Source organism: Myripristis murdjan, chromosome 12 (genome assembly GCF_902150065.1).
Source record: "Myripristis murdjan chromosome 12, fMyrMur1.1, whole genome shotgun sequence".
Taxonomy (NCBI): domain Eukaryota; kingdom Metazoa; phylum Chordata; class Actinopteri; order Holocentriformes; family Holocentridae; genus Myripristis; species Myripristis murdjan.
In genome coordinates, this window is record NC_043991.1 from 6,562,357 (window position 1) to 6,586,009 (window position 23,653).

General features: G+C 41.9%; 1 protein-coding gene across 1 annotated transcript in view; it reads left to right on the forward strand.

Moving 5' to 3' along the window:
• The first annotated feature begins 15,918 nt into the window (after window positions 1-15,918).
• LOC115368964 (matrix metalloproteinase-17-like) overlaps window positions 15,919-23,653 on the forward strand; it is a 146,565-nt gene continuing 138,830 nt past the window's right edge. The window contains exon 1 of the mRNA XM_030065432.1: window positions 15,919-16,177. Within this exon, the coding sequence (XP_029921292.1) occupies window positions 16,001-16,177 (177 nt within the window). The 5' untranslated portion in view covers window positions 15,919-16,000. The remainder of the gene's footprint in view (window positions 16,178-23,653) is intronic.

The following is a 23,653-nucleotide window of genomic DNA, read 5'->3' on the forward strand; positions in this document are numbered from 1 at the left end:
CTGTCCTCGAAGGGATTGTCCTTTTTATTCCAGAGTGTATTAAAGTGAGCATCTGATGAAATTACTCTGTTAAACACACACGCAAATGGCCTTTGGTCTGATCGGCATTTCAAAAATATAGGTCCAAAGAGGAGCAAATAAATAAAACTAAAAACAGAATGGCCTTTCCCAGTAATTCTGCAAATGGGCCAAACGTCCAGGCAAAGATCATGAGCTGGGTAAAAAAATAAACAAGTTTTCGAAGCATTTAAAAAAAAAAAAAAAAAACAGCGGATTTGAAATAACAGGTTGGGCATCCATTAGTCAGCAGGGGGGCGGGTTTGGGGGCGGGTTAATAAAAGCTGCTGGCAGATTGAGGTCAACGCAGACCTGAACTTTGCATCTCTACAAAATCACCGCTTGCAGGGTAAAGACGTGATGTGTCTTATTTTTTTCACCATTTTTCACCATTTAGCCTCTGTCCAAAACAGCTTCAGCAGTGGGATGTCAACAGTTTCTGGCTAATTGTGGAAGTGGACAAGATGATTGACATTTATAACAGAGCCATGCATAAACACCATGCAAGCATGAATCTGAAGGAATTTAGTGCATAAACAGATTTTTTTTTTTTTTTTTTTTTTTTGCCTTGAATCAACACCGTTTTACACTTCTGGCCCCTGGACTAGCTCTGGCCAAGTCCTTTGTTATCCATTTGTTGTGAAAATTTTGAGGCAGCCATGATCAGGATTCCCAGCACACACACACACATGCACACGCACACACACACAGCTGTACATTCACTGGGTACTACACGGCCTCAATGACAGCTTAAAATGATACACAGGGCTGGTGCAGGTTCACATTAAGTAAGGTGCCATAAATTGTCTATACTCATGACAATCACACATGCATTTCAGGGAACACACACACACACACACACTTTATGAGGAAACCTTCCTTGTTGACTCACAATTTTCATGTTACACACACACACACACACACACACACACACACACACACACACACATACACACACACAGAGAGAGAGAGAGAGACAGCAGATGTTCTGTCTTGGTGTTTGGACCATGAGCTTTGGGATGATGTGCATGATTTTCCTGTCAGTTTTAAGTCCTGTGTGTGTGTGTGTGTGTGTGTGCATGTGTGTGTCTCTTCTGTGCATATCCTCTCAGTGTTGGCAACCGTACTGTTAAATATTCTTAGTCCATATCTGCTTACTATTTCATAATCTATTCCTGTGACAACACTGCTGTTATGGTTAGATTATTTTTAATGCACCCCGAGGTGCTTCCCTATTTGCACCGTTTTATGATTGTAATTACCACTTCATTATACCAGAACTTAGCATATTTATTTATTCATTCATTTCAGAGCCACATGCGAATTGTCTCATCCTTTACATCCAATCATCTGTTTGCAGTTCATCATCTTCATCATGTGGGAAGGTGAAGCTCCGTTGGGCGGGAGGGCGGCTGCACTGTCGCCTCAAAGCAAGAAGGGACTGGGTTCAGATCTCAGCCGTGGACCTGCTGTGTGGAGTTTTCATGTTCTTGTGCGTTTGTGTGGGAAATTTCCTCCAGCACAGGTCAAAGTCATGCAGGTCAGATGAACTGAAGTCTTTGGATTCACCCGATTTGACTGTTATCACACCACTGAATGGACATTATCAGTCATCAATCTGTCTTAACCAGTCAAGTGAGCTTTAGCCACTTTTGTTCGCTTTCGTCAGCTTAGCTTTCACTAACTACTTGGTTAAGGTTTGGAAAGAATCTTTCTTATATGCAGAATGAGCAGGATTTTCCTAAAAAACAATGTATAGACTCAGATACCCCTTTTCCACCAAAGAGGTTCCAGGGCTGGTTCGGAGCCGGTGCCTGACTGAGCACCGTTTTTTTGTTTTTCCACCGCCCAAGCACCGGCCAAACTGGTTCCAAACCGGTTCCAGACAAGCACCAACTTGGAGCAGGGGCTAAACAGGGGCCAGAGAAAGAACCGATGACACGACCCACCACATCATTGGTGGGCGGGGTTACAGACCCAAACGGGAACAGCGAACGCTATAAACGTAAAGCTAAACGTAGTCGTCGTTCGTTCCGACCACGAATACGACGGGTAGCCAGCAATAACTGCGTTTTTCGCCTCTGGATTGCAATTTAGGCTTGTACAGACATAAGCAGCACTTGCATCGCTACAATGGCTCGTCCATGTTGGTTACTGTGCTTCTAAGCAAGCGTCTCGCACACCCATGTGATCACGTTTTACGCTGACATCATGACGTGGCTCTGACTTGGCTCCACTTGGCTCTTGGCCGATGGAAAAGCAAACCGGTTCTTGGTTGGAACCAGTTAAGCACCGGCTCTAGCACCAGCTCCGAACTAGCACCAGGTTCTTTTTGGTGGAAAAGGGGCATCAGAGAAATAATCCCTCTCAAACATCACTTGTGAGCCATTAGCAGTGTGAATTGGTGTGTGTGTCTGCAGAGACCCTCCTCACTGCCTGGATTTTCTGGTTTTGCTGAGCTCAGGACTCTTCTGGGTGTCGGCCTTTGGGCAGCAGGTGTGTAGCTCCCAGCCAATCCCAACGCAGCACCAGATTGATAGCACAACATCCAATAGGAAGCTGTGAAAATCGTGAACATGGAAGGCGAGAAAAAAGGAATTCTAGCGAGGCGAAACATCAAGCGGACAAAGCTCGTTCCACAAGGAGAGTGAATCTGGGGTTGAGCTTTCACCTGCTGGCGAGCACTGAGGAAGAGGAGGAGGATGAAGAGCAATGTGCTGTTGGCCTGTTTTCTGGACAGGTGGATGCCAGCAGGTCATTTTTTTTTTCCTGAGATGGCGACGTTACATTTCAGGCATTCAGTCATTTCATTTCGTCGCCATCCTTGGAAACAAAAACTCACTGCTGGAATGTAGCTCAGCCAGGGAAGAAGGGCCAACTTTCAATGTTATGTTTACAAACCACAACCGACAAATCCAACTCATTCTGCCTTTAAGGCCATGAAAGGGTCTGTTGTGACGGTTAAGTTTAGGAAAAGGTGATGGTTCAGGTTAGGAAAAGGTGATGGCTAAGGCAAGTTTTAACAACTACAACATTATCTACCTAAAGACGCTACTAACTTGTGTTTTCTACCTAAAAACAAACACGGTTTTTGCTCGATTCTGAGTTTCTGTCGTGAAGGTTCGTGTGATTGACCCGTCCAACCCCCCAACCACGTCCTTCCATGCTCAACTTCAACTGTCTTTATGCTACATCACGGTACATCTGGCAACACTAGGGGTGGGTAAAAATATCGATTCATCAGTGCACTGCAATATATTTTTTCACAATTCAATATCGATTCAGAAAAGCCTCTGAATCGGGGGGCGCGGTGAGCAACACCTCCATGTGATTCGCGTTGTACGGAGGGAAGCCGCACTGTACACAACTACAACACGGAAGCAAGTAGCAGCAGCGTAAAGTCGGCGCCTGCGACTTTAAAATCTGACGTTTGGGCTCACTTTGGATTGAAAAGTAACCCTGGAACACAGGTAATAGACAAGAGTCAAGTCGTGTCTAAACTGTGCCAGGCAGTATCAAAGTACTGCAATAATACCACGAACCTGAGAAGAATATCCGCTGGAAAAAAATATTTTTTTCATGGACTCATAGTTATACTTCTGCCGACTTCTCAGTCATTTTTAATCTAACAGGTGCCGTGACAGCGACTCACCAACACAACTGATCTTTATCTACAACCAACTTATATTAACAGTTATGTTTAAATACAGGCTACTGCTTTCCAGTGTCGGCACCATAAAAACATCTACCTTTTAATAAACTCACCGGCAGATGTTTTATTTCAGCTGGGGGTGTGTCACTCCAAGTTAACGTCAGCTCCGATTAACGTGGCTAAGCAGCAAAAATTGTTTGTGCATTTCGACTTATTACTGAATCGATATCGAAGTGTTTAAATCAATATCGAATCGAATCGAAATCGAATCGAATCGTTACCCAAAGAATCAAAATCAAATCAAATCGTGAGGTTCTTAACAATACCCAGCCCTAGTAAACACAGAGTGTATCGGGGGGTGTAGTTAGGACGGGTAATTTTTAATCCCGAGGACAAGGGAAGTTACAGAATATGAAGATCACAGGGTTAAATTGCCCATAGGTCTAAATGTGTGTGAGTGTGTGTGTCTGTCTGTGTGTCAGCCCTGCGATTGATTATTGATTGGCGACCTGTCTGCAGTGCCTCCTTACCTGCCGTGCAGTGCATGCTGGGATAGGCTCCAGCCCTCCGTGAACCTGAACAGGCATAAGCGGGTAAGGGGAAATTAATGGCTGGATGGAAAAATAATCCCCTGGTGTGATATCTTCTTGTGAGAGCGCTTCATTGCTCTCTCTAACCACGGAGAGCGGTGTCTGCCTCGCTTTAGAGGAACTGGAGGATCTGACACTGCCAGGAACTGACAGTAGTACTGCTATTACTACTACTAGTGCTGATATTAACGATAATAATTAATTTGTCCACTATTTATGTGGTGCATGTGTTAATACAGAGATTATACATGCATTTCAAGAGTGCAGAAAATGAGAGTAGGAAAGTAGAAAATACTGTTGCGAGTGGCATTTAAAGGCTCCAAGCTCACCTGGAAATAGGAAAAAAAAAAAAAAAAAAAAAGCACAATACATCCTGACACCTTGCAGGTCAGCTCTCCCTGTACAGGCCACACAGCAAAGCTCGGAGGAAACGTCGATTGACTTGACAAATGACTTTAACAGAGTCAAATCGATGATATAGCCACAAACCCTGATTGCGGTGCTCAGGCACATAGAAGAAGAAGAAGAAGGCGACGAAAAACAGAAGCAAAAAGGGGAAAAAAAATGTTTTTGGCATTTGTGGCATTTAAATAAAAATGTATTCTGGCTGTGCAAATTACAGAACTGATTACAGGCTAATTACAGAATTCCCCTTGACAGCATACTTTATACCAAACCGGCTGCTAGAGGACAAAACAAATGCATTAACTTACGAATCTGATTTGGTGAACGAACCCAAGTATACAGAGAAGAAATAGAGTGAAAAACAAAAAGCAAAGAGATTTTTTTGACAGCTTGACCAGTGGTGTGGGCGTTCTCGTTCGAAAGAGGTGTGATATAAGTAATTTTCAAGCTGTTCACAAATCACAGTGGATAAGCCCATCATGGACAGTTTGCCTGTTGTTCTTGGCAGTTTACGTCTTCATGAAGGACAGGCTAAGACGTGGACGCAGATTGCAACTTGAATGGCAGATGTTTTAATCCTGTTCAAACATCGGACATCCCCTGTTGGGTTTTCCTGAGAAGGAGGAAAGAAGTGAAGGTAGAAAAACCTGCAAATCTGCAGCCTCGAGGTTTTACAACTGTTGCAAAGCTCATCATTTATCCATACTGACATTATTAGCTTTCAGTTTAATGAAGATTGATCAGTCTGTGTTCAATATTTGACAGGGACAGGTCATCACTCCGGTTGCAGTCTGTACATTTTGATGTGCTGCACCAGGTTTCATAAATCTATGTAATCTATGATTTAACATGTGAATTTCTTTTTTTTTCTTTTGACATTTCTGCTTTATTGGACGGTGAGTGACAGTAGAGAGAGAGTGGAAAGACAGGTCGGTGGGTGGGGTGGGCATTCCCAGAGCTTTGCCAGGTTTTGGCTTGGCCACACAGCCGGGGCAGCCCGAGTCATGCCTGTCCGCTGACTGACCGACTGACTGACTGAGTGACTGACTGACTGAGTGACGGCTGCATGTTGGACTTTCCTTCAAAACTTGAAAGAGAAAGAGAGAGAGAGAGAGGGAGCCAAGACAGCCAAGCTCCTGCATGCACATGAATTTTACGCTTCATGGCGCGTTTGCAGAAAGACCAACTCGAAACGGCTGCCTCACATGAACAATATTACTGTAACGAAAAGACTTTTTTAGTGTTTTTTTTTTGTGTGTGTGTAAAGAAAAGATTTTTTTACATGGATAGATCATTACCTACGATATAACTTTCTTGCTTTTGCATTTCTTGGAGAGAATCCAAATTCTTCCTCCTGATCTGATGTTGTTCACGTAAGAGTGTCAGTGGTGTGTGTGTGTGTGTGTGTGTGTGTGTGTGTGTGTGCAAGGCTGTGTCTGCATTAGAGGTCTTCAGGGGTCAAAACAGGACTGCAAATGTACTCCCCTGGAGCAGAACTGGATCATCTACCATTTGAAAACTGGTCCCAGACCCACGCAGCACCGAGAAATGTCGGATCCAAACCCAGTAAGGAGACACAAACCCAGTCAATATAATAATAATAATATCCTTTATTTAACTAGGTCAAAAACTCATTGAGATTCAAAATCTCTTTTCCAAGAGTGACCTGGCCAAGATGGCAGCACAAAAACAATGGTTACACACAAGACACAAATAAAATACAATCACATAGTACAATCACAATCCTACTGAGCTCATTTCCCTGTCTTTTGTCTGCACCAGTTTCACAGCTGATTGCTCGTAACCGGTTAATGTTACTTTACAAGCTGCCAAGATAAAACTTTGTGTTACTGTGTCTTAATGTAATGTTGGTAACCTCCTCCCCTGTGTGTGGCCTTGATGTTTATAATCCATCCTTCTTGCCAGCTAAGTTGGTAAAATCCATCCAGCAGGTTTTCTGTTCATCTCTTGCTGATTGAAACAGCATGGCCGATCCATTCATTGTTTCAGCGTAAGAGTCCACGTGCTGTCACGGCGACAGATGACAAATGGGCCTGGCAGCTCTGTTGCATCTAATATAATAAAGATAACTTGGAGTGTTTGCCCTTTTGAACTGTAATCAAGGCTGCTCATTTGTTGCCGTGGCAGCTAATGTTGGGATTACAGATTTGCTATCATCTGCGCTCTCCAAAATGAGTCTGACCTCTGCTCTTTGACCTTACACACACACACACACACACACACACACACTTAACACACAGCACTTCCATCATGATCACTCGGGTGTTCGGGGAGTTCGAGTGAAATTGTGAAGACCTCTAGTCTGAATGTCTCTCCAGAGATTTTTTTAAGATTATTATTATTATTATTATTTTTTGGCATTTCTGCTTTATTTGATAGTCACAGCGGAGACGACATGCACCAAAGGGTCCGTATTCGAACCCAGGCCGCTGCAGTAAGGACTCAGCCTGGATAAGTGGTACGTGCTCTACCATCTGACCATCTCTACCAGGCACCCTACAAGAGATTATTAGAAAAAATCTGATTCCACAGGTGAAAACGAAAAATGTTCAAACCATTTAAACTTGTCGTTAATAAAAAAAATGTCATCATGTTTTATGAGGTTTGACCTTTGTAAACCTTTGTAGATGAACTTGCATGATCATTTCACTCGGAGTCAAATGAAGAGCTGAGGACATAATAATGCTTGTGTTACCCTGACAAAAGCATAGCATCAATAATTCAGAGCATTTTTTTTTTATTATTATTATTACAAGGGAGACAAGACATGCTGGAAAACAGGCTTAACATCCATTATGGCCAGAATTATCCTCTAAGGAAATAAGTGGAAAACAGCTACAAAAAGAGCTACAATTTGATTCACTATAAATCAATAATAACATATCAGAGCTACATGAGAGTTAATAATATTGCACACATTCAGAAAGCGCTCACAGGATGAATGTGGGGCCAGATTAGATGAAGATATGAGGAAAAAATGTAAAAGTCACAGCAAGGGAGCAGGCAAAAAAAAAAAAAAAAAAACACAGCGGCACAACTTCATCATCAGAAATTTGTTGGGTTTTGTTCTGACGGTGAGAAAATACGTCTGCGCTATTTAACTGTGTAAATAATCTGCTTGTAAACGTCGCTGCACTGCAACTAGACCCTCGGTGAAATCACATCTTGTGCCCTGCAGACTTTAAACGACCTGAAGCACTCGCCTTGTAAAGAAGTTTCACACCAGTCAAAGCTACACTGAAGGCCTCGGATATGATACTGTAACTTTATTGGTGGTCCTCATCAATTATTCATTAGTCTGTATTATGATTCTACCTGACAGAAGACAATATGTGCTGAAATGTCGATGTTATCTGAAAAAAAAATAAAAAAAACACTTCTGCTTCAGAGTTATGAGTGAGCGGCTTGCCTCACAGATTCAGGTGTGCATCATTTTTCCTCCTCTCTTCTTCATGCTCCTCAATTAACAAAATATTATCAAAATCGTCTTGAAGTTTAGTTTAGTAGCACATCTGTCTGTGTTCCTGAGCTCAATGTAAGTCTGGTATTATCTGAATTGTAACTTGGGAACTAAAAAGGAATCTGACTGTCGGGGCTGGCCGGCAGCTATTTTATTTTATTTCTAGTTTATTTTGTTGTCGTTTTTTCAAATTATGTTTTTTGTAAATGGATTTCTTGGGTTAAAGGGGCAGATTAAATAAGATTATTCTTCTTTCTGCTCCCTTTCATTCAAGATCTGGGAATGCTTGTATTTATATTAATTGTTCTTTTCTTTTATAAATGAATGAAATAAAGAATAAATAATAATAATAATAATAATAATAATAATAATAATAATACTTATGTTTTTCACCTCCCCATTTGGGCATTGCATTCACGTTTTTGTTTGTTTGTTTTTTTACATTGACCATAGAATTTTCAAAGTAGAACTGTTTGAATTTACCAAAAAAAAATAAAATAAAATAAAATAAAATAAAAAAAAGTGGATCTGTTGAGCCGAAAAACCAGGAATTTAAATCCACAGAACCTGGATCCACTTTCTTCAAGCTTTCACACCAGAAGATAAGACAAATCTATACCTTGGATATCTAGAATAGTGTGAATGTACTTTTATTAAAGTCAGGCAAGGGACTATGTAAAAGGTGCGTGTGGTCATGATGTGGCCGTAACAAGGCAAAAATAATTACAAAAGCTTTATTGGTCGTACACGTGGGGGAAATAATTGAGATTTTGCTTATAATTACAGAACCATTTCATTTCCTCATGTCGCTCAACATTCTTCTATTATGACAGTTTGCAGTGACTGTGATATTAAATGGGCAATTAATCATTCTTTGGTACAAACGATGTTGTTATCCACGTCGCCGATCACTGTCAGAAACAGATCTGCTCCTGTTTGGTGACGTTCCCAGATGCTGTGTTCACTGTCAGTTTCACAGCGAGGATGAGTGAACTTTCAAGTCTTCATCCATAAACATCAGAGCTCTTAAAAGCCAAATGTAGAAAATTCTCTTTCATTCACGTGGACACAGTTTTTTTTTAAAAGACATGTTTCAATAAAATGCTTACACATACTAGGAGGTGGTGACGTCCATGCAGGCAGGTTAGATCAATAAAAGGGCAGAGATATTGCTTTTGCCTTGGTTTATACACCCACTACATATAATTCAGAGTTTTTCCCACATATAACTCATCACAGCACTCTCAGGCTACTTGCTATTAATTGGAGGGGACATGAATGCTGTTGCAGACTTGAATTTCTTTTTTTTTTTTTTTTTAGATAGATCGATCTTGCAGTGGTGTACAAGGGAAAGCTGACATCTAAACATCTATCTGAGGTCACTAAACACTGTGAATGCCTGGCAGCTGTCTGGTAAAATCACACATATTTCTGCAGATGCCTCCAAACACACTCTCACATTGACTGCCCGCTGTGGGACTCGGTCCAGCTGCCAAAGCCTGTAACTGCGACCAGTAACTCTGTCCCATCGCCGTGCTCAGTAAGCTCCCACCTCGGAAATGAAGATTTTTACAGATCTTACATTGACACCTTGACTCTCTCTTAATTCATTTAACCCTCCTATTATGTTTTGGGTCAATTTGACCGCAGCCAATGTTTAACATCTCTAAATAAATTATTAACATCTTTTTTTTTTTTTTTTTTTTTTGCTTCATATTTCATGACTTTTCCTAATGTAATGGGTACTACCAGGTAAACATGAAATTCACATGATGATATGTTTTCAATGTCCTGTACACACTTTGTAACGCATCGGTTATAAATAACAAAAATCTGTACTTAGAAATAATATAAAGCCATTAAAACACCAAAAATTTATATTTCTTTCCAATTTTAGGTCAATCAGTGAGATTTTATGGTGATTTGCATATTTTTCCATAGTCGCGTAATAGGGATACTGCAGTATAAGTGGGGGTGGGGTGGGAGTTATGTTTTATTTAAAGGGCTATTTAGTTTGTCAACAAAGACACATAAAGTACTTGACACATAAACTTTGGTAACAATTTTAATTATAAAAATTTTGTGGAGGTTTAAACTGCTGGGGTAAAATTGACCCCAAACATACAAGATGTTTGTAAAATTGCACATAACAGGAGGGCTAAAGTATTTGTGTATATTACAATATCATATATAGCAAATATTGATGGGTTAAGTGTTATCCGATGAAATGAGTGACTTAGCGGTGGTGTTGGACTCATGAGCCTCCCTGAAGCTCTGATCCCGGAGTCGCCCCTGATCTGAACCCTAAAGGGCACCGTGACAGCGCCCGAGGGAATTAGTGCATTCCAGTCTTTCCTCTCCGAGCTACAGAAAGCAAAACAAAGCACTGGTCCGCCCAGATGACGACTTGTTAGACAAAATCTAACAGTTTTAAAAGTCTGACAGAATAAAAATCTGTCCGATTCGAGTTAAATCAGTGAAGCGTTCGATGTCTCTTTATGCTGATGACATGATGGTTGGACGTGTTGATGCTTTCAGAATATTTTTTTTGTGAAGATAATTTACAATGATAGCGATAGCTTAGAGAGACAGGAAGGGTAGTTTTAGAGAAAGAGGATGACGTGCAGAAAATGTTTGGCTCTGAATCGAACCCGGGCCGAGTCAGACACTTTAATGATACTGCCAGCTTCTCTAGTTGCATAATCCACTGGACCAAGACATATTTGCTGTTACTTAAATACCTTAAATACCTTTTTCCGACTTACCCAGACTGAGACAAGATGTCCGATCCCATTTTCACCTCTGTACGTCCAGTGGTTCGGTTCCTATGGGTTGCATTTTGTGTTAGCTTAGCATAAAGACTTGAAGTCTATGGGAGTCGTTAGCCTAACTTTGTCAAAGTGAAAAAATCAACCTTACAGCAACTCTGAAGCTGTCTTATTTATATAGTGGATCATGTGTGAACTACACGTCTTGGATTTTTAAAAAGAGTTGTTTTAGGAGAAGTTCATTTGTGTTAATTTGATCGTCTTGTACCTACAAATGATTCAAATGTGTTCAGCGGTTACAACTACAAAAAAAAAAAAAAAAAAAAAAAAAAAAAAAGTTGAAATTATGTCCTGGATGCATAAAACTGTAATGCCCATGTTACTTAGACGCCATAATATCTTTAAGTCAATTTTTCACTGATTTTGGTGCTCTTATAATATTGACAGGCAGTGCAATTACAATAAAGAAGATGTTATATTAAAGTATTGCTATAGTAGACAAAACGTGTATGTTTAAGTATACCATATTCTTATTCTTGTCTTATTCAACAATTAATTTGTTTCTTTAACTCTTTCTGTGTTACTCAGTATACTCAGTGCAGATACTGCAGCACACACACACACACACACACACACACACACATGCACACGCGCACGTGCACACCCACCCGTCAGTAGATAAGACGAAGAGATTAATTAATGTCATGATGGCTTTTAAATACTGCAATGTTAACTTGACTAATGGGAATGCTCGTTAAGTAGTGCTGACAGTGCGTGTGCAGATTGCATTAACTTTATGTAATTAACAATTACAACCAAACACAGCCTCCTTAATCAAACAACAGCTGACACACCCGGACGAAAACACTCCCATCACTCCTCCCTGACGCTACGTGACATAACTGCACCACCGACAGATCGAGATATTTTTAATGTGACAAATATTCGCATATTTTCTACTTTTTTTGCAAGCCCTCGCCGTGACCGGTGACAGCAGCAGCGCCGTGCGAGAGGGCTTCTGTCGGCTCGGCATTACACGTCGCAGCCGATATTAAAACACTTGTAGTACAACAACAGCCAACAGCCTCAATTCAGTTCACGTCAACACTGTGCGATGAGTTTTAGCTATAATTACCCAATCTCACTGCAGAAAATAAGCTAAACATCCCTGGGGAATGGAGCGAGGACGCTACAACGCTTTAGCGAGAAGTGCACAGTCGCCTGAAATGAACAATGGGTGTGTTTTAACCTCATGTAAATGTAAACTTGAGCATTATGAGTCCTTTGCCGGCCGACACCCAGTGAGACGCAGCATTCAAATGTTTGCATTAGCATAATGTTGTGGCTAAGACAAGACAAGATGGACTGGGACAAGATGTAGGAAAGCTGCGATGATGGCCCTTCAGCTCCGGGGACCCTAATGCTGCTTATAGTCTGGAACAAAAAACAAAAATTATAAAAAAAATTAGAACATCTGTTACATGTCTGTCCCCTGAAGACCAGTGATGAATGACTGCTGTCTGAACGTGAAAGGGAACGAGGCAAAGGAGCCGCGTGTGTTTGTTTGTGTGCGTATGTGCTTGACTGAGTGATCAGTTTATTGACGATGATCTCTACCTGGGGGGGCTTGGATATTGCCCGACATGACCGCGTTGTGTAAATGTATTGTTTTATAGCAGAGGAAGAGGCAAAGAGAGGGCTGATGGACGTGCAGCGGGGACCGGCGTTATCTACTCCCCCCGTTGCAGATCCTCTGATTTATTTTATGTAATTGTGATTATCTCTGCAGCTCGGCAAATTGTTTTGTGCTTTCCTGTGATGTTTCCCTCATGCTTGTATGTGATGAAAATAGCGGTGTAATGAGGGGTACATTTCAGAGCCATGAGCACTTTTCCTCGCTCCCAGGACCGAGCTCTCTGCTGATATATATTTAATTAGGTGTCAGTTCACTTCCCAAACACACCCCGGTACACTCTGGGTGCCTGGCCTGTAATGGTGCAAACAGCCCCAGCATGGAGCATCTGCTGTCTAGACATGCAGCGAGAAAATTATGATATATCTATTTTATTAGACACTCACAGACACACACACACACACATACACTCCAAAAAAAAAATGTTAATTTGAAATGAAGATTCAACATTTTCGACAGAATAAGCTCAATTCGTGCATGTGGCTGCCTCATGCCCACGCACACATTATGCATTTCCACTCAGGCGAGTCATGTTGCTATGGTGTAATAAAGGAGAGCTGTGAAAGGTAAGGTTAAGGAAACTGTCTGTCGAAGAAAAAAAGTCCCAGAAGGTGCTTGCATGTGTGTGCGTACATGTGGGTGGGCAGCTTTCTGTGTGTGTGTGTATGTGTGTGTGTGTGTGCATTGTGATTCAGGATTTAAATGGATAATTTGCCTTGATTTTGTGGAGGTTGAGTTATGGCCGTGCACTATATGGTTCCCCGTCTCCACGGGGAGGACGGAGTGAATGATCATCTGCAGATCAGCGCCACTGGAACGGGGAAGGATTGAGAGTCTCGCTCAAGGACATTTCAGCAGGGTGTGTGATGACAGTTTGTACCTTGCACCCCCTCCTCCGCCAGCCCCACCCCGCCCTCTCCACGCCCCAGCTCAAGGCGGGTCTCCCTTCATCCCTGCACGGCCCTGCTGCTAAGCCTCCAAAAACCAACAAATTACAATGTATTTCTTTATTGTCCAGGTCAATTACCTCCGATTTCATCCTCCAGACGGGGTCAGGCTGCATTTCTTTTCATTCATTTTAAATGAGCATTTTGTAATGATGATGAAGCCTTGGGCATGACAAGTGGTGGGAATCATCCTTGCAGAGCGTATCATTCTCCAGTGACCTTGTTCTCCTTCATATGTAGAATGGAAATTGAATGATAAACAGTTCTCAGCGCCTCGGTGTTCCCTCCTCATCTCAGCGCTGCCTGTACATGCAGTTCATAACGAGTGGTCAAAACTTTTGCTGATGGAAAAAAAAAAAAAGTTGCCCTTCATGGATTTTTCTCTGTGCATTAGATCAAAGCATGAGATCTGACTTAAGACTAAGGTAGCCTAATTACTTCATGATTCCTCTAATGACGGGAATGCCTTCCTGCAGGGGGTTTCAGACTTTTTTCATGTTCTGGACCGCAAGATGACTTTGATTAAGCCATAGACTTCAATTTGAAGTTTTTTTTTTCCTATATGGATCCTGATGTGAAAATATATATATTTTATGTCTAGTTATTAAACTGTTGAGACGTCATTTTTCTGACATTCACAAGTAGATTTCAAGTGGTGAGATTAAAGCATACTGTTATATTAATTACTTGTGCTTGTTTCTTGTATTGTGACAGTTTCAGGACAATCTGGTGATGTTATGAATATGAGAGCCACGGCCTCGCTGTGTGTGTTTTCACCTCTTCTTTGGGACTTGGCCAAGTGTCTTATAAATGCACAGAGGCAGGCAGGGCTAGGCGGCCAAAATTCAAGCAGTGGGATTTACACTGATCATTAAAACAAGTAAGAATATCAATACAGTAACAAACATTTCATGGCCGTCCTTTAATTCTCTGCTTTGTGTGGCTCAAACGGAGCAGCAGAAGGTCAAAGTGACTTTTTTTTTTTTTTTTAACATGTGAAGCTCCTCTGGTCTCCTCTTGCGCAGAGAAAGGCGACGAATCTCTTCCCTTCTCTTCCAGCCTTTGGGACACAAATTCTTCCCCTTTTCTCATTTTCTCCCACAGATGCGTCAAGACAGCCAGATACCAGAACAAAACACAGGAAGTCAAATATTTTACCTTCAAAATAAAACCGAAAAATTGATGACTAAGCTTACTTTTGGTGGCAGTTGCAGTACGAAGTTTGTACGTTTGTATTTTCGAGAGTGCTAAACATTAATCTTGCAGGAAGAGTGCAAAAGACCCTTTTAGGACACTAAAGCAGCACTGTATTTTAATTGAAGCTAATGCAACTTTTTCTTTTTTCTCTTTTTGCACAGGCTAGTGTGTAGATCTTAATTATTATGAGAACCAACCGGACAGCTTTGCAGCATCCAAATTTAATTTAATTATTTTTTAATCATTATAATGGACCAGAACGCAACATAAAGGTCTATAAATTCATTTTGCAGCTCTACTTTGAAAAATCACATCAGGGGAAGGCAGTCAAAGGGAGTCCAGCCCAAAAGTTTGTGAATAATAACTGATCCCACTGGCCGAATAAATGATCATGTATCAGCCACTGCTCCACCCTCACTGCAAATATGGGCATATGGTCCTGCAGCAGGGCTAGCTGTGCTTTATATTGATCTAAATACATTTTAATGATATATTTAGATACATTTTAATATTTATTTAAAGTGAATTCTAGTATTTATTTAAAGTGCAGCATTTTATTATAAGTTTTTTTAAGTATTCATTTGTGAAAGCTTTGTTGTAAACAAAATAAAATAATAATAAAATAGTAGTAGTACTAGTAGTTGAAGTGATAGTAGTAGGCTTAGTAGTAGTAGTGATGATGATGATAATAATAATAATAATAATAATAATAATAATAATAATGATACACAAGGTTTACTGACTTGATGTCCCTGACTGTGCTTGTTTCCATTTTGCAACTTCATTTCATATGCTCGCTAGTCAGGGTTTAATTTTGAAAGTGCAGACCGGAAGCGCCTTATTATATTCTAGTAAAATTGACACTTTCACTTGATACAAAACGGCGCGCAGCTGCGCTCTCCTTCAGTTCTGGAGTCAAGTGAAGAGAGCGGAGATCTGGCCCCTTCCTGCTCCGGGGATAATACCTCTGCTGGACTTGTCAAAGGGACAGAAATTCGCATTTTAATTCCGAATATAATCACTCAGACGTCAGAGCCGCTTCTGTTTTGCTGCACACCAGAGCGCTGCAAACCTTAAATGCATTTCCCAGCACCTTTCCTCTGTGTGATGTGTTTTATGTGCCTGCGCTCCACAGTGAGGTAGACTTTATGCCTAACATTGTAACACTGCAAATGCGAGAGGCGGCGCGGAGCGTTGATTTATCCCGTGGATGTCGGAGCTCCAGCCCTGCAGGATCAGCCTGTCAGCGGGCATCATGATCTCTCTGGTTTCCCACAAGTGGATGAGGAATATTTCCCCGGAGATGCTGCTGTTGCCGATGTTGTGGTTTTTACCTCTGGCTGGAGCGGCTCCCTCTCCGACCACCGAGCAGCTGGACATGGGGGTGGTAAGTTTTTTATTATTTTTTTTTATCCTTCCTTTTCTTCCTTTTATTGCACATCACCAAGTCTTCCAACCCACTATTACGCATGAAGTTGCAAAGTTTTTTCTATCCTTTCTATTCACTGTTGCACATGCTGGTGGTAGGATTTTCCATTTAATAGCCTGCTTTTGGACTTGGGGTGCGTTTTACTGTTTGATGTACGGGAGGCAACACTTGCTGTGAATTGTAAGAGCCCGCTGCAGCCCGATGCGCCGGACACTTCAGTCTGGACGTGATGATGAGTAAAATAAATCAGGATCATCCTGCTACACAGAAATGTATAATAATTTGTATTGTGCCAAGTGTGCACAAGCATACGGGCAGCCTCCTCCTCCTCCTCCTCCTCCTCCTCCTCCTCCTCAGGCTTCATAGTGCAGGCTCTGTCGGTAAATGGCACAACAGGACATCAGAGAGAGTGCAGGGAGACAGTGGAAGTCCAAACACAGACACAGACAGCAGATGCTCGTTTCTTCTGCAGGGCTTCCTCCTCAGTCATGCCTCTGAAAATACCCTCACCGCTCCGTGTGTGACATCCGATGCCAAGTTCAAACAATTGCTATATTTAAAATAGGAGATCCTGCATGAGATATGGCACAGCAGACTCAGTGCTCAATGAATCTGGAAGACGAGCATTAATGATTACACAGCCTTTTAAATTCACACCCAACAGGCCCATTTTATAGGCTGCTATCCATTGTGCATGACCAAGAATAGGCTATCTTTAACCCTATTAAAAAAAAAATTGCATAAATGTGGAAACATGGGGCTTTATTCAGAGTCAGTGCTGAAGAGATGCGGATGGATGCAGATGCATAAACAGAAACTGTAATTTGTCTGCTCATTTTACAAGAAGAACTCTTTAATGGGATAGAAATTGGTGAAACTTTTGCCACTTTGCTTCCCATCGAATTCAGTCCTCAAGGTAATGATGGACTGATGATGAACTGCTCTCTCTCTCTCTCTCTCTCTCTCTCTCTCTCTCTCTCTCTCTCTCTCTCTCTCTCTCCCTCTCGCTCTCCCATTCTTCAGCTGTCAAGTGTTTCTGATAGAGAAACTTGGGGATAAACTTGTATTTTCCTTTCACTCGCTGGAACAAAGGCTGGAACGCGGGCACAGAAATAGATCGGTTTCTCCTCTCCCTCGTCTTCCTTCTTTAAGTTTCTCTTCCACCTTGTACACCGCTCTACGTCTCTCTTTTGACTTGCCACCCTCTGACACATCTAACACAGCCGAAACTCTAATTGCCAGGTTGTTACTGTACGGGCCATCACTTTTAATCTAGCTAAGTGTGTGTGTGCATGTGTGTGTGTGTGTGAGAGAGAGAGAGATTGCGATAGAGAAAGAGAGTGAGAGGGACTTTTTTTGAGCATAAAAGTTACTGTCACTTCTCACAAAGCGAAGTATGGTGGCTGCGTAAAAATATACAAAAATAATTGCTTAAAAAAGGACATACATTTTCCTCTCGCCTACTTTCAAAAAACGTCCACTACTTTAAAAAAGGAGTTACAAATCATCCTGGACAGAACATAACATACGCCCAGAGTCTCAAAACTGCAGTTACGCTTCAACAGGGATGAATTATTGTTGTGGATTATGTTTGTTTGTAACCTATCGCAGGAACTTCTGTAATCCCTTAGTTTCTAGGGAGGTGGGTCAAACTTCCGGCGTTCAACCAAGCGACCTGAGTTTGGGTCCGGCACGAAGCGACAGTTGTGTTCATTTTTGGCAAACGTTACCTAACCGTAACCTTTCCCTAACCTTAACCAAGTAAATTTTATACCTACATCTAACCTTTCTCTAACCTTACCCAAGTAGCTAAAGTAAGGAAAATGGGTAAAAAGCCGTCTCACATGATATAAAGGACATGTCGATTAGAGACGTACTAAATATAATTAGTAATGTGTCGTTGTATGGAAATGTAATTTTTAGGGTTGACCTCAAAGTAAGTTTGGAAGCATCGTGTCAGTCCATGATACTCAGATTGAGCTCGGAGGTCATCAGGACAGGATCTCCTGAAGTCAGTCATTCCCGCTCCTCCAGATGGTCACCGTGGTTACCCTGGACCAGGACCAGCGCAGGCGTCCTCCTTGCTGTCCACCTTGGCCGATGAGCCGTCCTCTCCTTGTTCTCTGGACCAACAGATGCCATAGGGATTCACTCTGTCCCGAAATCCAGATGTGACAGATGTCTGTTGGTTGCTGTGGTCCAACGTGCCGTCCTCCACTGGAGGTCAACCGCTTGCTTATTACAGGGTGGCTTTAATGAGCTGCTGCTTGACTGCTTGAAGCCGTATTGCTCAAATATCTGGACAAACATCCTCAACACCTTTGTCCCTGCCAGACAGTGAAATGCAAGTATAACACACCTCCTTCTTGTTTTCCTTCAGTCTCACGCTCTCCCCGCTCTGGGGCTGGAAAAGATAGAAACTGCCCGCCTCCTCTTGAAAAAACATGAAGCACCAAGATTGAATTTATAAGGCGGCGTTGCTTACACTGGGGCTTTGAGATAAAAAAGGATATATAACCATTGTGAAGTGCATGTGTCCTGCAGTTTTTCCACATTAGTTGCAGACTATTCAAGTGTGCTGGTCCCAAGGTGGCTAAATACCTAAGCAATTAATCTGATGAAGAATAGACAAAAATGCGCAGCGCTGTTTTTTGTATCGTTTCAGTGCAGCAAATCTCAAAATGTGACGAGGCTACACAGCAATTTGGATTTGCAGCACAACCTCGCTCAGCGTTGAAGTGACATAACGCAGAGGACTGACTGTCTTTATTTTCTTGGAGTCGAGCTAACCCCTAACTAAAATACAGCTCGCGGCGATTTACATAGACGTAGCTTATTTTTCTTGCATAGCGTTCCCTGTGTCGGACCCCCCACCAGGGTCTGACATCTGTGCAGCGGCTAAATACAAAATAATGTCTCCGAGCTAAAACGACTGCCTTGATAGTTGCTTTGAATTACCAAGATGGTGTGTGGGCCTTGTCTCTCCCTCTGCAACGTATTAATGATCATGCAAAAACAACAAAGTATGGGGGGGAAAAAAAAGCTGATTTTTCTGCATGTCTCTCCAGCACGTACCATCAGCTGTAATGACTGCAGAAAGTCAGATCCAGGTTGAAAATAATTGGAATTATTCTTTTAAAAAGTAACCGAGGGGCAGGGCATGAACTCCCTAGTTTGATCCACTTTACTTAAGCTGACAACAGCCTTTCAAAAAAAAAAAAAAAAAAAAAAAATCCCCCCCATACTTGGAGGTTAAGTCTGAGCAGTAATCTGACTCTTAATTAAAAAGATATATATCATCTGTCTAAGTTGACACCATCGGCTTCACCATCTGTTCTCATGCCTGCACGGAGAAGCCTCAGTCATCAAGGAGCACAGCTGTCCTGATACGTCTGATCCCTCTCCGAACAGGAATCGGAGGGTTCAGCCCAACGCCCAACCCCCTACCCCAACTATGGATGTTGCTAATTTGTGTAGCCGTCCCACCGGCACAGAGCCCTCCCCCCAAACTTAGGAACCTTAGGGGGCAAAAAATCTCCAGCGCCTTTAAACCTTGTTGTGGTGCTGTGGAATAAAATCATTTATCAAGCAACTTTTAGAAGGAAAACCTTTTTCTGTAATCGGGTCGGCCATAATCAACACTATTATATGAACCTTTATTGTTGGAGAGGCTTTAAATCTGCTCCGCAAAGGGTCTCCAGTTCTTCACCAATGTTCAATGCTTGTTTTTAAGCAGATAAGAGAGGACAGACACTTCTTTTTCTGCTTCCTCGTCTCAAAAACTGGAGCCGTGGTCTTCGTCCCCTGTCGAGCGGAGCGATGTTGCTTCTTCTGGGCCGCTGACTTTCCCAAATCAAAGGAAAAGGGGGGAAAAATCAGAGCTGGATAAATCCATGACCTTTAATCCTTAGCCCCCGTCACCCTCGCCTCTGCAAACAAACCCATTTGTTGCTTTTTTTTTTTTTTTTTTAAATCGCATTACTCTTTCACCGTCAGGATCACTGTGAGCGGACAAACTAGATCAGGATTTCTCACTGCGCCGCCGCCGCCTCCTCATTATCGTTTAGAGAATTTGGGTTACATGACGGTGCATTCAAGCTCTATTAAGTAAAAATGAGTATTGGAGCGAAGATACATTATAATGTTGTTATGATGCATTCAAATGTAATCCTGTCAAATTCAGTTTTTGGTGGTGAAACGTAAATAAATACAGTTGTTTGAAGTTGTTTGAAATGTATTTGTTTTATAAAATAGACATGAGAGAGGGACTTATGACCTGTTTAACCTCCTTACACTATTTCCAAACAATAGTTTACAATACATGAATATATTATGGCACATTATATGCATCAAAGAAAATATATGGATTAAAAAAATATGCAACTGAAAATGCTGATTTCCTATATCCACCTTCCAAAAAAAAAAAAAAAAAATGTGTACCCAACTGTGGATTTGGAGAATTTTTGCACCTCTAAAAAACACAAAGTTGACTTAAGGAGTCATAACCCCATTTTTTTTTTTTTTTTTTTTTTTTTAGCTCTTGAGAGTTTCCAAACTTTTTACAAAAAATGCCACCTTTTAATAACTTTATTTCAACAGTGCTAATATTTCTTTCAGTGTCCTAAATTCCTCCAACTCCAAAACCTGACCAGGAGCTTGCATTTTAGAAGATGCCTCAATATCATTTTTCCTCAGCGGTAGAAAGCACATCTACCTCTCAACTGGCAGGAAAAATATATTACCCCGGTGCTTATTAGCTCCATGGCTGGTGTGTTGCCTTCAACCATAAGTCCCAGTCTATCTCATTTGCTCCATCAGTCTGGGTTTCTCAAAGGGAAACTACATCCAGTCGCTTCTGCCGAAAAACTTCAAAACCTCCAGCCCTCCTCTGCCCTCCCCTGCTACTGTTAATATTTAGAGACCCGGCCCTCGAGCGGTGCACGGAAAGGCTTACGAAGGGAAACAGAACGGCAGACAGCAAACACAGGCGAGAGAGAGAGAGAGAGAGAGATAGAGAGAGAGAGAGAGAGAGAGAGAGAACTACTTATGTATTTCCGTCCTATTTCTGCATCATTCACTTTTTGGGCACATACCTTCCTTTAAACACTCTCTTGACGTCTCGAAACCGTGAGTCTGCCACTGACAGACCGTTTGATTGAGAATCACAATCCATTTTCTCAACCTTATTGCTTCCTTGACTCTTAATAACGGTGGCTGTCATACCAGCAAGCAAGCGGAGGAAGTGCGAGCTGAGACATTTCCATCTTTTCTCACGGTTTGCCAACGGCATGCCTAGCCTCAGACTACAGATCAGCTTCAACTTTTTTTTTTTTTTTTTGGAATGAGTGATACACAAAATGTAACGTCGCAGTCTCAGGGGGGGAAAAAAGCCCCTGGGCACCTACCTGTCCAAAGGAAAACAGGCCAGCAGACGTCTCTCCTCGCTAGATTTCCGTTTTCCCGTGGTCTCCAATTTTTGTAGCTTCCTATTGGATGTTGCGCTGTTGATCTGGCACTTTGCTGCGCTGTGATTGGCTGGGAGCTACACCCTGGAGAGCCCTGAGCAGGCAGTGGGCAGGGTCTCTGCAGCAGGGTTGCCAGGTGTACGATAATTTGGCCCTCTGTACGATGTACGATCAACAATCCTCAAAAAGGCCAAATGTACGATAATTTGACCATTTCAAATTATTGCCTGCCGCAACTGTCTGCCGGAGAGTTTTTTTTTTTTTTTTAACCTTTGTAGAAGCCAATAACGTAATAACGGCCAATAATGTAATAATGGCCGATGACGTAATAAATTTGCCCTTTTTAAAATGTAATAGGCCAATAACGTAATAACTGGCCAGTAACGTAATAAAAGTCCTGAACCGATAACGTAATAACTTTTGGCCAATAACGTAATAAGTTATTACGTTATTGGCTGGTTATTACGTTATTGGCCTGCTTAAAAAAATCTTTGCAAATGTAAAAACTGAGCCAATAACATAATAATATACTAATATCACTAATATCACCGTTTAATAAAGATTACAGATGACCAAAATGTGTGGTCATTACATTTGAGAATACATCATCCTCAAAGAGGCACAGTTTTATAGGTCTACATGTAATATATGAGTAATTGTCAGTGTTTTAAACATGTTTTGGCACTTGAATGGCAAAAGGAAGTGATTGCTATGCTGGACATCATTCTAATCATCAAGTTATACAAACAAATAGTTGTAATTCCTGGGGAGGGGGACAGAGAGAGAGAGAGAGAGAGAGAGAGAGAGAGAGAGCATTTTATTCCAGTTATATCCAATAAATAAAACTTAAATCAAGTGATATTAGTATATTATTATGTTATTGGCTCAGTTTTTACATTTGCAAAGATTTTTTTAAGCAGGCCAATAACGTAATAACCAGCCAATGACGTAATAAGTTATTACGTTATTGGCCAAAAGTTATTACGTTATCGGTTCAGGACTTTTATTACGTTATTGGCCGTTATTACGTTATTGGCTTCTACAACCCTGAAGGCATCTATCCGAGCATGATTGGCTGAACGGTCAGCTGCGCCCGCCTCACGAGACGCTCACAGTCAGGTCAGGAAGTCGAGTGAATGCCTGCAGGACGCTATTCAACACTAGAGTGACTATATTTGACAATAGTGTATCATTGGGCTTGTTATTTTCGGTTATCACATGTGTGCGATAATTTCCCTCAAAATACGATAATTTTGAGCCTCTGCTACGATAATCCTACATTTCCCACCTGGCAACACTGCTCTGCAGGCACACACACCGACACACACTGCTAGTGGCTCAGCAGTGATGACAGAGGAATTATATTTGCATTCGTCTATACATTTTTTTTTTTTTTTTTTTAAGGAAAATCCTGCTCATTCTGCCTTTTCGTTCTTATTAACCAGCGATCTCCTACTAACTACATGGAGCAGCTCTACAATACACAGTCAGCTCTGAAATTGGCCGCCCATGTGCAGCGGTACACATCGCTGCTTAGGCTTTCACCAAACGCGGTGGGATTTCCACCTGAGAGGTGGCACAGCGATCCTCCGCTCCCAGCCGGCGTGCACATCCTGACCGGGCCGAGCTCTGTCTGCCCCCGCTGGGTTTGTTGTCATGACCTCGCTGTCACCGCTGCTCCACGCGGTTCCCGTTGCTGTCTTTCCCCCAGGTTCACTCCATCCTCCCTCAGGCGGATGCTCAAGTATCAAATTAGGAGCTGACATCCCCCTGCATGAGAGGCGTGTGTGTTTTGTGTCTTCTCCTGCTTCACACTTCACACACAGCTGGCAGGATGGAGGCTTCGGCGCTGCATCTAGGCCACCCTGTCTGCGTGGGTGAAGCATTCAAAACATTATGTGCTACCGGACCTGGAATAAACCGTTCAGTGCCCTTTGTAGTATTTTTTACACTTTGAGATACCGAAACC